This window comes from Austrofundulus limnaeus, unplaced genomic scaffold (assembly GCF_001266775.1).
Source record: "Austrofundulus limnaeus strain Quisiro unplaced genomic scaffold, Austrofundulus_limnaeus-1.0 Scaffold298, whole genome shotgun sequence".
NCBI lineage: Eukaryota > Metazoa > Chordata > Actinopteri > Cyprinodontiformes > Rivulidae > Austrofundulus > Austrofundulus limnaeus.
In genome coordinates, this window is record NW_013952700.1 from 422560 (window position 1) to 436240 (window position 13681).

The 13681-nt window shown below is 39.5% G+C and overlaps 2 protein-coding genes across 2 annotated transcripts in view; one reads left to right on the top strand and one right to left on the bottom strand.

Annotated features, from left to right (window-relative positions):
- The window catches only part of mep1a.2 (meprin A, alpha (PABA peptide hydrolase), tandem duplicate 2), a 14174-nt gene extending 1174 nt beyond the window's left edge, over positions 1–13000 (top strand). Inside the window, exons 4-14 of the mRNA XM_014021579.1 lie at positions 411–448; positions 2057–2132; positions 2215–2332; positions 2511–2686; positions 3876–3887; positions 5809–5955; positions 7422–7637; positions 8060–8497; positions 10132–10305; positions 10389–10593; positions 12641–13000. Coding sequence (XP_013877033.1) covers positions 411–448; positions 2057–2132; positions 2215–2332; positions 2511–2686; positions 3876–3887; positions 5809–5955; positions 7422–7637; positions 8060–8497; positions 10132–10305; positions 10389–10593; positions 12641–12803 — 1763 coding nt within the window. The 3' untranslated portion in view covers positions 12804–13000. The remainder of the gene's footprint in view (positions 1–410; positions 449–2056; positions 2133–2214; positions 2333–2510; positions 2687–3875; positions 3888–5808; positions 5956–7421; positions 7638–8059; positions 8498–10131; positions 10306–10388; positions 10594–12640) is intronic.
- An 88-nt stretch (positions 13001–13088) lies between these two features.
- adgrf3b (adhesion G protein-coupled receptor F3b) overlaps positions 13089–13681 on the bottom strand; it is a 30110-nt gene continuing 29517 nt past the window's right edge. The window contains exon 14 of the mRNA XM_014021595.1: positions 13089–13669. The gene's annotated coding sequence lies outside the window, so the exon portion shown is untranslated. The remainder of the gene's footprint in view (positions 13670–13681) is intronic.

The window sequence follows — 13681 nt, forward strand, 5'->3', positions numbered from 1 at the left end:
GAAATATGTCGCTACGTCACACAGTGGAGTCTCTCTGATTGGTTGACGCGGCGCGTCGAGCTGCAAAAGTTCAGATTTTCTAACTTCAACGATTTGTGTCTCAAGCACATCGAACGCTCAGATCGTTCAAATCGCGCTGCTCTAATCGCGCTTGAGGCGCCGCAGCACTTCCCGACGCTGCTTGAAGTGCGTCCACCGTAGACTTTGTATTTAAACCTGAGGCTGCTGATGCTGAAATTTGGTGTGAATGCACCATTAGGGTTTGTGGTCAGGGTTAGGCTGTAGGAATGTAATGGAAGTCAATGGAATGTCCCCAATTAGATAGCTGTGCAAACGTGTGCGTGCGTGCGCGTCAATGGAACTTAGCCAATTATTTTATTTTTCTTTCATTAAATTATGTCACATTTCAGAGCTGAAATACCTGCTTGAGGGGGACATTGCTGGAAATGTAAGTATACAAATCRTTTTTACAGAACCTGTGTTTATTAATACATCAATCCAGGCAACTTTGAATATAATATGTAATGTATCAGCTGTGACATCAGCCCTAGAGCACAGAGAATTGGAAAGTGGCAACAGTCTCCAGCCAGCCTACGCTAATGGCTACCCAAGTGACTGCCAGTCCTTTCATTAAATTTTTTAAATCATTTTTCAGTCTTGTAMAATTGCACTACACAGTTTTTTTTWATTAGCTCAACTGTAGGGTTTAATATCAGCCAATACGCATTTATGAAAAAGTTTTTAGTCTAGCCAGGGCCAAAACATTTGTGTAGAGATGCTCGATATTGACTTTTTGTTGATATTTGATATGCTGATATTGTTAAACACTTAATTTCCGATTCCGATATTAACCGATWTTAAGCTGACATCAAACATCTCCTGTCAGGGACATTCTGCCTGCTTTTACTGTGATACCCACTAGATGCATTTCATAGGTAAACATTGTACAAAAATAAAAACCATTTCACAGAAGTTATGGAAAAAGTGCCATATTTATTTTTAACATTTTGTCTAAAACAATAGTTTGAATCATGAGATAATCCAGTTTGCTGATGTCATCAATTGCGCACCAGTGAATGTCTCTGGTTCACGAGCTTTTATTAACACATTTTGGTCAAATTCAGGCATTAATTTATGAGGCTTTTGTTATCAGAAGAAAAACCGATACCGACATGTAGAGATATTACATTTTTATGCCAGTATCGGACCGATGATGTCTGTAGGCCGATATTATCGAACATCCCGAATTTTTTCTCTATCACCATACCTTGTTCTTATGTCACTTATGAGGTACTAACATGGAGATAATATTTAACACTATGGGTACTAACTATTCACAACTATTAGGCAGAACAACACTTCAAAGTTGCCAGGCCTGTCCTGTTAGGACATTGGCATTCAACTACAATTACTCAAAGCCAAAAGCTCAGGGACCGAACATCCGTTAGGGKTGAGAGTGTTTCCGGAGAATGGTAGGGAATACTGCATTTGTTAGGTTTGGGGGMAGGAGAACCCTGCGAACAGGAAAAACATTTTACTAAAAAAAAACACGCTGGCATGGCAGCTTCAAAAAGACTTACTTTTAAAACTTAAGGGAAACACAAAGAGCACAGGGAGACGAACCAAACTGGTTGGAGACAGCACAATAAACCAACAGGGCAGCGAGGACAGGACATGAGATAACGATGAATTAAGGAAGGCATAATTGGCAACACCTGGGAAGAACACATGAGGATCAGGTGTGCAGGAGAGGAGCTCCGAGAGCATACAGTGGCAGAGTAAGACTGGGGAATTAAACACAGACATGAATGAAAATGAAGCACCAAGAATCTCAACGACATTATGATCTTTTTCCATTTAAAGTAGTTTATTTTGCTGCATTGAATTATAACTTTAAAACTTAAAATTGAATTTAAATCTATTTTTTTGATAAATGAAGTAGCAAAACAAAAAAAATTCTCTTTTAATGAACTCATTGGTGGGCACCGGATGTGGTCTGCGGGCCACCATTTAGGAATCCAGACATGAATTCTGAACATTTTTATGTCTCTTGCAGCCCAGGAGAAATGCAATCCTTGATCAAGCAAGAAGATGGAAGTTTCCTATACCGTACATCTTAACAGATTCTTTAGGTACAAGGTGTTCAGTCACTGCATTTTGACTCATTTATTCAGATAAAAGTGCTGATATTTAAACTAATGTTTATTCACTTAGACCTGAATGCTAAAGGTGTGATCCTCCAGACGTTTGATGAATACCGGTTGAGATCCTGTGTGGACTTCAAGCCCTATGAAGGAGAAACCAGTTACATCTCCTTTACCAAACTCTCAGGGTGAGAGATCAAGCATGTCAGCCAGCACATTACGCAACTTTGAGTTATGGTGTTCTTTATCTGACATTCAAAATATAAAAGAATTTAAAATGACTGCTTTGATGAATTCCTATTTATACTTCAGTATCAGTAACTCAAACTTTGACATTGACTAAAAGGTTTAATTGCAACTACTCAGGTGCTGGTCGTATGTTGGAGATGATGGAACAGGCCAGAATCTGTCCATTGGAGAATGGTGTGACACCAAAGCTATTGTGGAGCACGAACTCCTCCATGCTTTGGGCTTCTACCATGAACAGTCCCGTTCAGACAGAGATGACTACGTTCAGATCTGGTGGGACCAGATTGAAGAAGGTGAGTCACAGCTGTGGACCACTGAAACCCCTGTTTTCTCTTATTCTTTTGTGTTTCCTTTCAATTTAGGCTATTGTTTGGTGAAAAAGAAACAAAAGTGCAAAAAACAAAAGGAGATTTTGACAAAACACAGGAGAAAATCCAGTCCTTTTTGCAACTTTATGCTTTGTCCAATTTCAGGGACCCAGTCCTTGGTTGACCGCGAAGACCAGAAAAAAGTGACTGTGAATTTGACGGTCTAGTCTTCTGTTTTATTCCAGCYCTTTCTTACGGCGTGTGTCCTGTCGCCTGTGACAACGCTGGACAGAAGCAAAAATCGATTGAAATTTGCAAAATATCAATATATTAGAATTATTAATATCGTAAAACAATAAAATTTGTATGAAGGCAATATTTGAAGAAAACTTGCAGTGTACACGTTTATTTCGCTATACCAGCACGTTTGCTTTCTGACAAGAATAATATTTAAAAAACATGTCTATAGAAATGACAAAAGCATAAACAACACAACCGCTTGAAACTTTAAATCTTTTTACTGCCAGATTTTTGTTTAAAACTGCCATCCTTTCTATCACATTATCTGCCATTATGAACAGGAAGAAAAATCTCCGGGTTTAAAGGGGTTAAAGAAGACATGTAAAAATGTGTCAGTGCTGACACGCTCACTGCTAGACAATAATAATGAAATACATTCATCTTTATGAGCAGATTCACATTTTAAGCTGCTAAAATCAACTGATTCTTGATAAATTGTTACATCCCTAACTTGTTGTGAATTAAATCTTGGTTAAATGTTTCCTCTGTATTTTATATGTAGTCACATTTTATTGTAAAAAGGTTTAAGATGACAAAAAATGTCAATCTCTTTATGAAAAAAATGTTACTTTACTTTAGTAGTTTCTTGCATCAACAAATCATTGTTAAAATCTAATGAAGTTAGGAGAGGAGTCAACAAGTCAGTGGGGTCCTGATGCATCTCAGTAATCCAGGTAAAAAATCAAAAATAAAAAAATAGTATAGGTCTTCTGGACGGGTTCTTCTCTAATGAAACGTTTCGTCTCTYCTCCAAGAGACTTCTTCAGTCTGAGAGTTTCAGGCAAAATTCAGGCTTTTAAGCCCWGCCTCCATGTGACTGATACTCACATCACATGGCTATCGTTGACATCTAATTAACACTCATTGTTAACAGGGGGTGGAGTGATACTGGCAATAGCCGCGCTGTAGGAGGGGGACAACTGAAAATGGAGGCCTCCACCTCTGTTTAATGATGGACGGACTTTCTTCACAAAAATGGCTTCTTTTACTCCTCTCTCAAACCAACGTTCCTCTCTATCAAGAATGAGAACATCCTCATCTCTGCCAAATAGGCGGCTAAAGATGGCTCCATCGGAGGGATGCTCACCAGGCCTGCTTGATCTGCTCCTTCCACGTCCAAGTACTGACCCTGTCCAGGCACGGAGGCATGGATGGACAGCGGTTTGCTCCAGGAAGACGTCAGCTCCGACACAAAGTCCGGAAACATTGGCAGACTGTGCTTCACATCAGCCGGTTCAGACGGGAAATAAAACCCTACAAACCTCGACGGCTTTTGAGCAGGTGGGGGGTCGGGCCACTGTACCTCCAGTTTAGCAGCAGCTCGGCGGCACAGGGACAAGAAGGACGAATCCTGGYCCACCTTCGCAGCAGCAGGGGTGGAGTGAGCTGGGCACGGCTCCTCGTTGTCAGAGAGACTGTGAACCTCCTGCTCCATCTGCAGARCGTCGTCCTCCTCCTGGTTTAAATTCAGGTGAAACCGGGTCTCATCCCCCTCGATGTCGAGTGAGGCCGCCTTGTGCTCCATCTGGTCCACCCAGCTAGCAGCGGGGGCTTCGACTGCAGAATCCTCCTCTTCTTCGGACTGAGCCRTCTGGCTGGATTCRGAGAGCAGCGGGTCTTGTCGGAAAACAGCAGTTTCCCCCAGCATTTTCTCCAGGAATTTCTTTCCACTCTCCAGTGTCGGACGTGAGAGTCCGGCACAAGCCCGGCAGGACTCGGGCTCTATAAGCGCCCGTCGAGTGTGAATGATTCCTAGGCAGGGCGGGCAGGCCTCATGCTGGTCCTTCTCATGAAGCTTAAAGCCGCACCCCTGAGGACAGGGGCGAACAGAAGACTTCGGCTTCTTYGAAGGTGGTTTTGAGCTCATCGTGAACCACAAAACAGATTTTCAGCAGAAAAAAATGAAGGTCACTTAAAGTAGCGTTAAGCGGGCAGACGCACGAACCAGCAGGTAACGTGGTTAACACCAGTAGCTAAGCTAGCTTAAGAACCTTCTGGAAGCTGAGCTAACTAGCAGCAGCTATRTGRGCTCAGGTTTAGAGGTGACTATTGCGAGGTGAAGGGCGATAGAACTGAGTAATGACGCTGGTGACTCCAAACTTATAGGGTGGGGGCGGAGCCTGTCACCCGACGTTCGATGTCACCACGTCACCGGTCTAAAGACATGATTAGAGGTGGCTTCAGCCAGGCGCGCGAAGGGCGCGTGTGCCATACACAACAAGTGTGTTGTAGTGAGTGTAATGACTGAAAAGGAGCATTGAAGGCACATAATATTGAGATGCTTTTGTCAGACAGATTTATTTTAATTTGGAAGCCTTATCAACACAGACTGGCTTCATTCACTTCCTCCACTGCTGTATGCTAAAMTAACTAGCAGAAACTGCGCAGAAAATCGACATTGCTCAAAACGCAGCCTTCTGTTTGCTGATTGGCCTGAACGAAATTCTGCTGAAGAAATCCATGTCAATGAGAGAAATCCCTGACGAAGCAGTGAAGGGAAACTAGAATTGAGAGGAACTGCGTAGGAAGGCAAGGACCAAGCTAAAGGAAACCCATGCATTCACAGAAACAACATGCAAATTCCACCCAAAAAGGTCTCTGGCTGGGTTTCGATCCAGAAATCTTCTCACTCTGCCACTGTGCCATCCAATTATTGTTCATGATGCACAAAATGGAAAGAGAMACTTTTAGGAGAGCAGCTGAAATTCTGATTTTGAATGTCAAAACTTTTTCACAATTGAATTTGGGAGGAATTTAGGAGCCTCTTGCTTTAAGAACATCTTTGTTTGTGGTTCACTCTGTTTCAGCCAACACACATATTCTCYTGGACCAGTGCTCTTTTGAGCAGATAAACATCTGTGGAATGATCCAGAATGAGGAGGACAATGCAGACTGGAATCAGACCCTAAGCAGTCCAAGTGATGTAGATCACACTCTAACTGGTCGCTGCAGAGGTACTGTTCAAACATACAGTCCAGATGTTTATGATTCATGAAATCAGTTTGAACACATTCCTAAAACTAGAAGCACTCTGAGAGTGCAAACCTCCGCCAAAGGAGAGATGGATGTCGAATGTTGTACAACATGTTTCATCAGACCATTCATCAGACGTAGCTAGAGAATTTATTTTAAAGAAATTAGCTACACTAGCTAGTTTATAAAAAATACAGTCTAAAAATGAAAAAGTAGTTTGCCAGTGTCCTAAACGGTCTGATCTACAGTGTTAAATTTTAAAAAAAATAAAACAGTGGACCATTTCCCTATTTTTGGAGAATGAAATGAAACAATACATTTATATTAACGTTAAATTTACTTTTCAGATTTGCTTTCCACACTGTTCAAGATTTTTCTAATAAATATTTCTTTAGAAAAAATAATGCAATCCATTTATTTTCATTTGTCAATGTTTGTTAAACAATATTCAGATAATGTTGTGTTGAAAATTAGGAATAACCTATGATAGTTTAGTTGAAAATTTATTGCTTCATAGATTTTAACGGACCAGGCTCTGACTGTATTAAAACTGACTCTTATTTTGAAATACCGAGTTGCTAATAGCGGAAGTATCGCTACCGGTTGCTGTTAGTCAAGTTAAGTAAATAAAGAAAAGTGCTGGTGTTATGTGGAAGTTGAATAGAACAGAAGTAATTCCCGGTGGACTGGTGGGCCTGTGGATTTATTCACCACCCGGCAGACACAACAATCTATAAAGATCAATAAAAAACAAAAAATAATAATCCGCTGCTAGTATAGGAAACAGCACCACCTACAGCTCCAGATTGCAATGGCGCCATTTCCATATATGGTATGGCTYGGACATCGGGCCCGACCCCACCCCTTAATGCATGCTGCAGCGAGGTGTACTTGGAATCTGTTGAATTAAAAGAAAAATTCCTGTATCTGCATCGTGATCTGGAACATCACCAAAATTTAATGGTGTGTTCCTTGGGCCAGTACCCACATGTGGTAAAAATGTCATCACAATCCGTCCACAGGTTTTTGCGTAATTTTGTCCACAGACAGACAGACAGACAGACAGACAGACAGACAGACCGAAAACATTACCTCCCCCCTTGGCGGAGGTAAAAATGAGAAAAGTACAGTGATAATGATCAGTGCTCATACCTGTGTTTTAGGTGCACTGCCTGGCCAACAAAAAAAAAAAGTCGCCACCAACAAAAAGGTCACTAATATTTTGTTGGACTGTCTTTAGCTTTGATTACGGCACACATTCACTGTGGCATTGTTTTGATAAGCTTTTACAATGTCACAATATTTATTTCTATCCAGTGCTGCATTAATTCTTGCATTGATGATTGTAGAGCACTTAGCTGAATCCAGGTGATGACTTTTATTTGGCTAGGCAGTGTTTATAGATAAATGAATGTGTGAAAAAAGCTATGCTCTGACACACTTTCAGATTCTGGCCACTTCATGATGTTTGACACATCTTCCGGTGTGSTGGGCAGCAGCTCCCTGCTGGAGTCACGTATCCTCTCTCCGAAGAGGGACGAACAGTGCCTGCAGTTCTTCTATAAGATGACTGGAACCGCTGGGGATAAATTAGTAATATGGATCAAAACTGATGATGGGACAGGGAGTGTGCGCAATATCAGGAAGATCCACACCATTACAGGTGCTTTGTATTTAAATGTTAAAAATGGAGCTATGTGCGGTTGGTGTGTGGTGGTAGTGATTGGATCTAATACATTATTGACTCTGAAATTAGTATTAAACAAACTCTTTCTAAAAAGTTAAGTTTAAGTCCTCTGGATGGGCCCTTTTCGTTTAAACGTTTCATCTCTTCTCTAGGAGACTTGTTCAGTTTGAGAACTGAAATGAACAGTTCTCAGATTAAACTGGKGGTTCACATACATGTGAACCCCCAGTTTCGATTGTCACCATTAAACTTGTTGATCCTCTACGCTCATTTGGCTGTGGTTACCTGCAACTCCCCAGACTGAAGAAGTCTCTTGGAGAGGAGACAAAATGTTTCAACGAAGAAAAGCCTGTCCAGAGATGCATCGACATAATTAACCCCATGTATATGTCTCATAGGTGATGGGGATGATGCCTGGAAAATTGCTCACGTGACTCTTAAGGCGACAAAGAAATTCCGCTATTTGTTCCAAGGCATCAAAGGATCGTCAGGCGCCATTTTACTTGATGACGTCACTCTCACAGAGACTGTCTGCCCTAGTCTTGTCTGGCAAATTCACAATTTCACCAGTGTTCTCAGCATCACTCCCGTTGGCACTCCACTTAAAAGCCAATGTTTCTTCAACTCGGAGGGCTACTCATTCGCAATCAGCGTGTACCCAAATGGAATAGTAAGTGATTACTCCGACTTTGTTGGCATTTTCTTGCATCTCTGCAGTGGAGAAAATGATGCAGTGTTGCAGTGGCCAGTTGAAAACAGGCAGGCCACTGTTATCTCCATGGACCAGGACCCTGACGTTAAACTAAGGATGTCKTCAACCAGGAGCTTCACCACAGGTAGGCCAAGGCAGGAAAAAAAAACAGGTTTTCACATTTTAAGCAGAATTATTTGTACTTCTTTTCTGGTCAATAGTAAAAAAATATCTGCACCATTGCTGCTGTGATAGTTCAACAAAACTGGATGTTTTAGTGCAGGGACGTCCAAAGTGTGGCCCCTGAACTGATTTTGTGTGGCCCCTGACTTCAGTTCAAGAATTATATTAATTTGTTTACAAATTTGTCCACCCGGCACAGGTGTTTGATGGAGACTTTCTATTTATTATTAGAGCAAACTTCTCACAAAGTAAAATCTTATAATAAAAATATTGGTAGCATTACCAAATAACCAGACTCTCAGCTTTTTCCACATCGATCTGGTGACTTCTACTCAAAAGCTGATTTTGCTGCACTCCAATCTGCTTCTAGTTAATTTATTAAATCCGTCTGAACACAGCAAGTATTTTCAACTTAAGAGTGACATAAATCCTGATTTTATTGATCAGAATTGACTAAATTAGGTTATTTTTTCCCCCATTTGAAACCTATAAAATTGCAAAGTTTTTTTCAATAAGGGAAACCTGCAAACTACTTTTAAAGTTCTGGATCTAGATTAATTTACGCATCCATTTCCAGCAATAAATCTGACAACTTTATTTGTTTAAATAAAGTATTCAATGCTTAGTTTATTGTTGAGCAGGTAAAGGAAACATATTTTTGGCCCTCAAGTCCCTGTGACTTTATAATTTTGGCCCATGTGACAAAATGTTTGAACACCCCTGTTTTAGTGGGTTGATTAGTTGCAAGAGTAGGGTTAGGGTTCAATTATTTTACAGTCCTCATTCTGTAAATATTTATTTTGTTATGTGACCATCTCAAGAACAAAACCCAATTAGGGTTAGAACCATTGATGGAGTAAACCTCCATCTCATTTTGGATTTAATGCAAAAACTCAGATAATGCTAACTTAACTGAAATCAATGGTACTCATCACAAAATATGAATCTACTTTATATTCTATTTATCTAACACAAAAAAAACTGTAGCCTGTGTAGATAAAAAATACAACAGTTTACCATTTGATATTTTAGCCACTTTTATCTCTTTCCTCAAATAAACAAATGCAAGTGTTAAATTTGGTCAATTGCTTACATTTTTTTATCTCTAGGCAGACAATAAACAGTGACACGAGAAACATGCTGTGCAGATTTTGTGAAATGAAACAGAGCTTCTTCATTTGATAAATTTTTGTCTGAATAACTCCACTTTTTTGTGCTCATTCAGAGGAATATTTACTGGGCTTTGTGTTTGTTGGGAGTAGTTCACTATCAAGAGAGAAAAAAGCAGTTATTGTTGTAAGACTGCAGTTTGTTTGCAATATTAAATGCTGCTTTACAATCTCTTTTTTCTTGTTTTCTTAGTTTTTTAAACTTTTGTACATCACACTTTCCTCTTTTTTGTTGCACATATCTGTAGGGTGTACATATCTGTGTCATACTCCTTTAATCGTGGAAGCTTAAACTGTAAAAGTGGTTTTGGCAGCTCAGAGAAACCCAGTTTTTATTTGTTGTAGATTAACAATTCATTTTGTTAAATTCATGTTTCAACATAATCACATTTTTATTTAAGACATGAAAATATTCTGTACCCCTCAGATGCTAACGCCCGTTGGAACAAACCAACAAATACATCAGGAGCAGTTTGGGATGACGGCTGCTGGTGCTTCCGCAGTCGAGACTACGGCTGGAGGACGTTCATTTCTCACAACCGTTTACAAAAAAGGAGCTTCCTCAAAAATGATGACCTCATTATTACTGCTGATTTTGAGGGTTAGAATCAAAAATGTACACATTACCATATAGGTGTTTATTATATCATCCATCGTGCTTTTTTTAATTGACATTTCCCTTAGATTTGACACATCTGATTAACACCGAGGTTCCTGTAAAACCTACAGTCCAAAGCAGTGATCTCCGAGATGAAAAGGCCATCCATAGGGTGGAAACAAAACATGAAACTCCAAARCACAGGGAGGAACAGTCCGTCAGCCCCTGTTATCCTGGCTTGTGTTTGAACGGAGGCGTGTGCGTGGAGAGGTCAGGGASAGCCATTTGCAGGTCTGTGGTTTTGAAACATATAAAACATGTAAAACATCATACCATTGTTAACTCTCTTTTTTGCCTTAGTTGTGCTATTTTTATCGAAGTTTTGCATTACAGGGAATTTACACTTAAGTTACTAAATGTGTTGTAAAATGCTTCCAGAAACTGTTTTGAGAATAATTAGAATAAAAATAATTTTGAAGTGTAGATACAACAATAGCCTATATGCCACGGTCATTAATGACGTATTTCCGGTAAAAATTCTTGCCACGCTCCTCCCTTCTACACCCTGCTTACTGCCTATGTTTTTAGTGTTAGCTCCTAGTACTAGTCAGTGAAAAAGTTACAAAAGTTAAAGCATCTGTGATCTACTGGTATAAAACGTGAGTTCTGTTGTGTGCCGTTGTGTCCACTAACCAGCAGATACGATCGAGTAGTTAGTTTTTATCCTTTTTCCTCTCGATGAGGAGGTGACAGCAGTGGATCATAGCATTACAGGGAAAACTTATCTTTAAAAGCTCACGCTTGAGTTTGTGATCGGCATTTCTAACCTGAGGATATTCAAGAGTCAGCATCAGAAATGAGAAGATGGAGGTTACAAAAGAGAAATGTACATTTATCCACTTTTACTGCCAAGACCGAGAGAGGAAAGACCTCCTCCACACGACAGCTAGCAGGAAGCTAACACAGCAGCCGGTACAAAGATAGGTGTGTGTGCGCGTTTGTGTTATATGAAATGTTTTTATGCGACTTTGTCATGAGTTTTATGCAAAAGTAAAACCTTGTTAGAGTGTATATTACAGCGTAGACTAAAGCCGAGTGAAGAGCCCCCCCGAGAGCAGCAGAACCTCCGCCTGATAATCATTACGTTTTCAGTTCACTAACGTCGGGGAAAATGATTCAAACCATACAAGTAGCCCATCGATTTAAAGCCCAGACTCTGCTCTTTCGAACAATATGTGTCACAGCTCTACGTGAAAAATTCACAGAACAAGCAGCCACAGAATAGAGAAAAAGGCTAAATTCTGGAACCATAAACACGAACGTCTTTCCTTTGTTTTTATAGCTTTAACCCACTTATGAGTGATTTTTTTTCCCACTTGGCTGAACCTGTACGTCTCCTGTGTTAATGTTGGTACATGTAATATGCTAATTCTGTACTGTGGARATCATTAAGAGTCGTTGTCGGGTGAAAAAATCTTTCGCTAACACTGTGTTGACCGTGAACCAGAAGTGTTGGGAGTGGCATCAAGTGCTGGACCGGATGTCCGTGGCATATAGGCTGTTGTCCCTATGTGTGAGTGAAAACATAAATGGTAGTTTGTCTCGTTTGGACTTGCGACCTGTTCAGGGTGTACACTGTAGGGGTGCAACAGTACATGAACCCGTATCGAACCGTTCAATACAGTGCTTTAGGTTCAAAACACACTTGTATCGAACAATACAGATTTTTAAAATTTATTTTATCAACTTGTCTTCTAAAGATGCTCTTGTGTTGAAGGATCAGTGGATCTGTGTTCGATTACTACACCTAGGCTGCATTGTCGAGCGCAGATCCACTAAGAAACTTGCTGTTTCAGCAACATTTAATTTTAAAAACTGCATTTTGAGGTTAAACAAACGTTCATAATTAATTTATATAAATTACAAGTTAAAAAGTGCATGGAAATTTCTCTTTTCTTGTATCGAAAAAATATCAAACCATGAGACTAAAGCATTGAACCGAACCGAATCGTGAATTTTCTGTATCGTTGCACCCCTAGTACACAGCCCCTCACACAGACACTCTTGGATTTGAGCACCAGTGAGCCTGAAATGAAGAAGCGGCTCAAAGATAATAAATGGATGTTCTGTTTTAAATAAATGTGTGACAGCAACTCTTTCTCTCAGCACATAGCTCAGGGACATGATGTCTTCTGTTCTAATTTCACCAAATTCCTGGGTTCACAAGACAAGTTTCAAATCACTGTGTTGTTTTAGTCCTGCAAGATCTTGTTACTCTCCTACTGAGTACTCATGTAGACAAGACAACAAAGTTCCTAATGTATCCTTTGATTTTCAGGTGTGTGACCAGCCAGACCACCTTTTACTCTGGTCTGAGGTGTGAGAACCTGAACATCGACAGAGGCATTCTGGGAGCTCTTATCGGAGGCACAGCAGGAACTGTAGTTCTGACATTTGCCATTTTCACTGTTATCAGGAGAACTCCTACAAACTCACTGTAGAAGATTCCTGTTTCATCTGCATTCACAGAAAAAACTGCAGCACTACTGTAGTAAGATGATGTAAATCCCTAAATCAAAGTATAGTCAAAGTCATGAAAAAGGTTAGTTTATAACTTTTGTTGATTAAGTACATCTAATGGAATACCTTGGTCTGCAACAGAAAAATAAAACAAAATAAAATTTAAAAGCTGTGGAGATGTTGGTTTTCTAAATAAAATTACTTAATTAGTATTCTGAACACAATACACTCTAAAGAGATTCTGTCATTAAAATAATGAGATTCAGTTAAATTTCTCAACAAATCTTTATTTTACTACAAATCTCAAGTTACATACAAGCCTATACAAACACATTATACAACATATAGTTCAAGTAAAACTATATAAGCTTATAATTTCTATTTAAATAAAAAACATAACTGAATTTGAAATGCATTTTGTTCAATGTACAGTCAGCATATAAACTCCTGGGTTACCAATGTGAAATATTGCTTTCTTAGTTTATACTTAAAGTCTCTCCTTAAATTTATACAGCTATACATTTGCATTTCACTTATAAATAAAATAAAATAACAAAAAAGCACATTAGCTTTACCTTTTTGTTATTTATATGTTGCTAGTCTAGGTTGAAAAAGACAAATATTGCAAGTTTTTCTGTAGTATGATCTATAAATATCATCACGTCACTGCTATTAATGAACATATGTGTTCTATCTGATAACCTTTAGTTAATAGTTATTATGAAAATTCATCTACTTCTCTGTATCAGTCTAAGACCAAAATCTGACACAATGCAAACTTCAAGAACTTCTCTTTTGTGGGATCCAATGGGAGCTGCAGAGCCAGAGGATTTTCCATTCTCCCATCCTAAAAAGTACA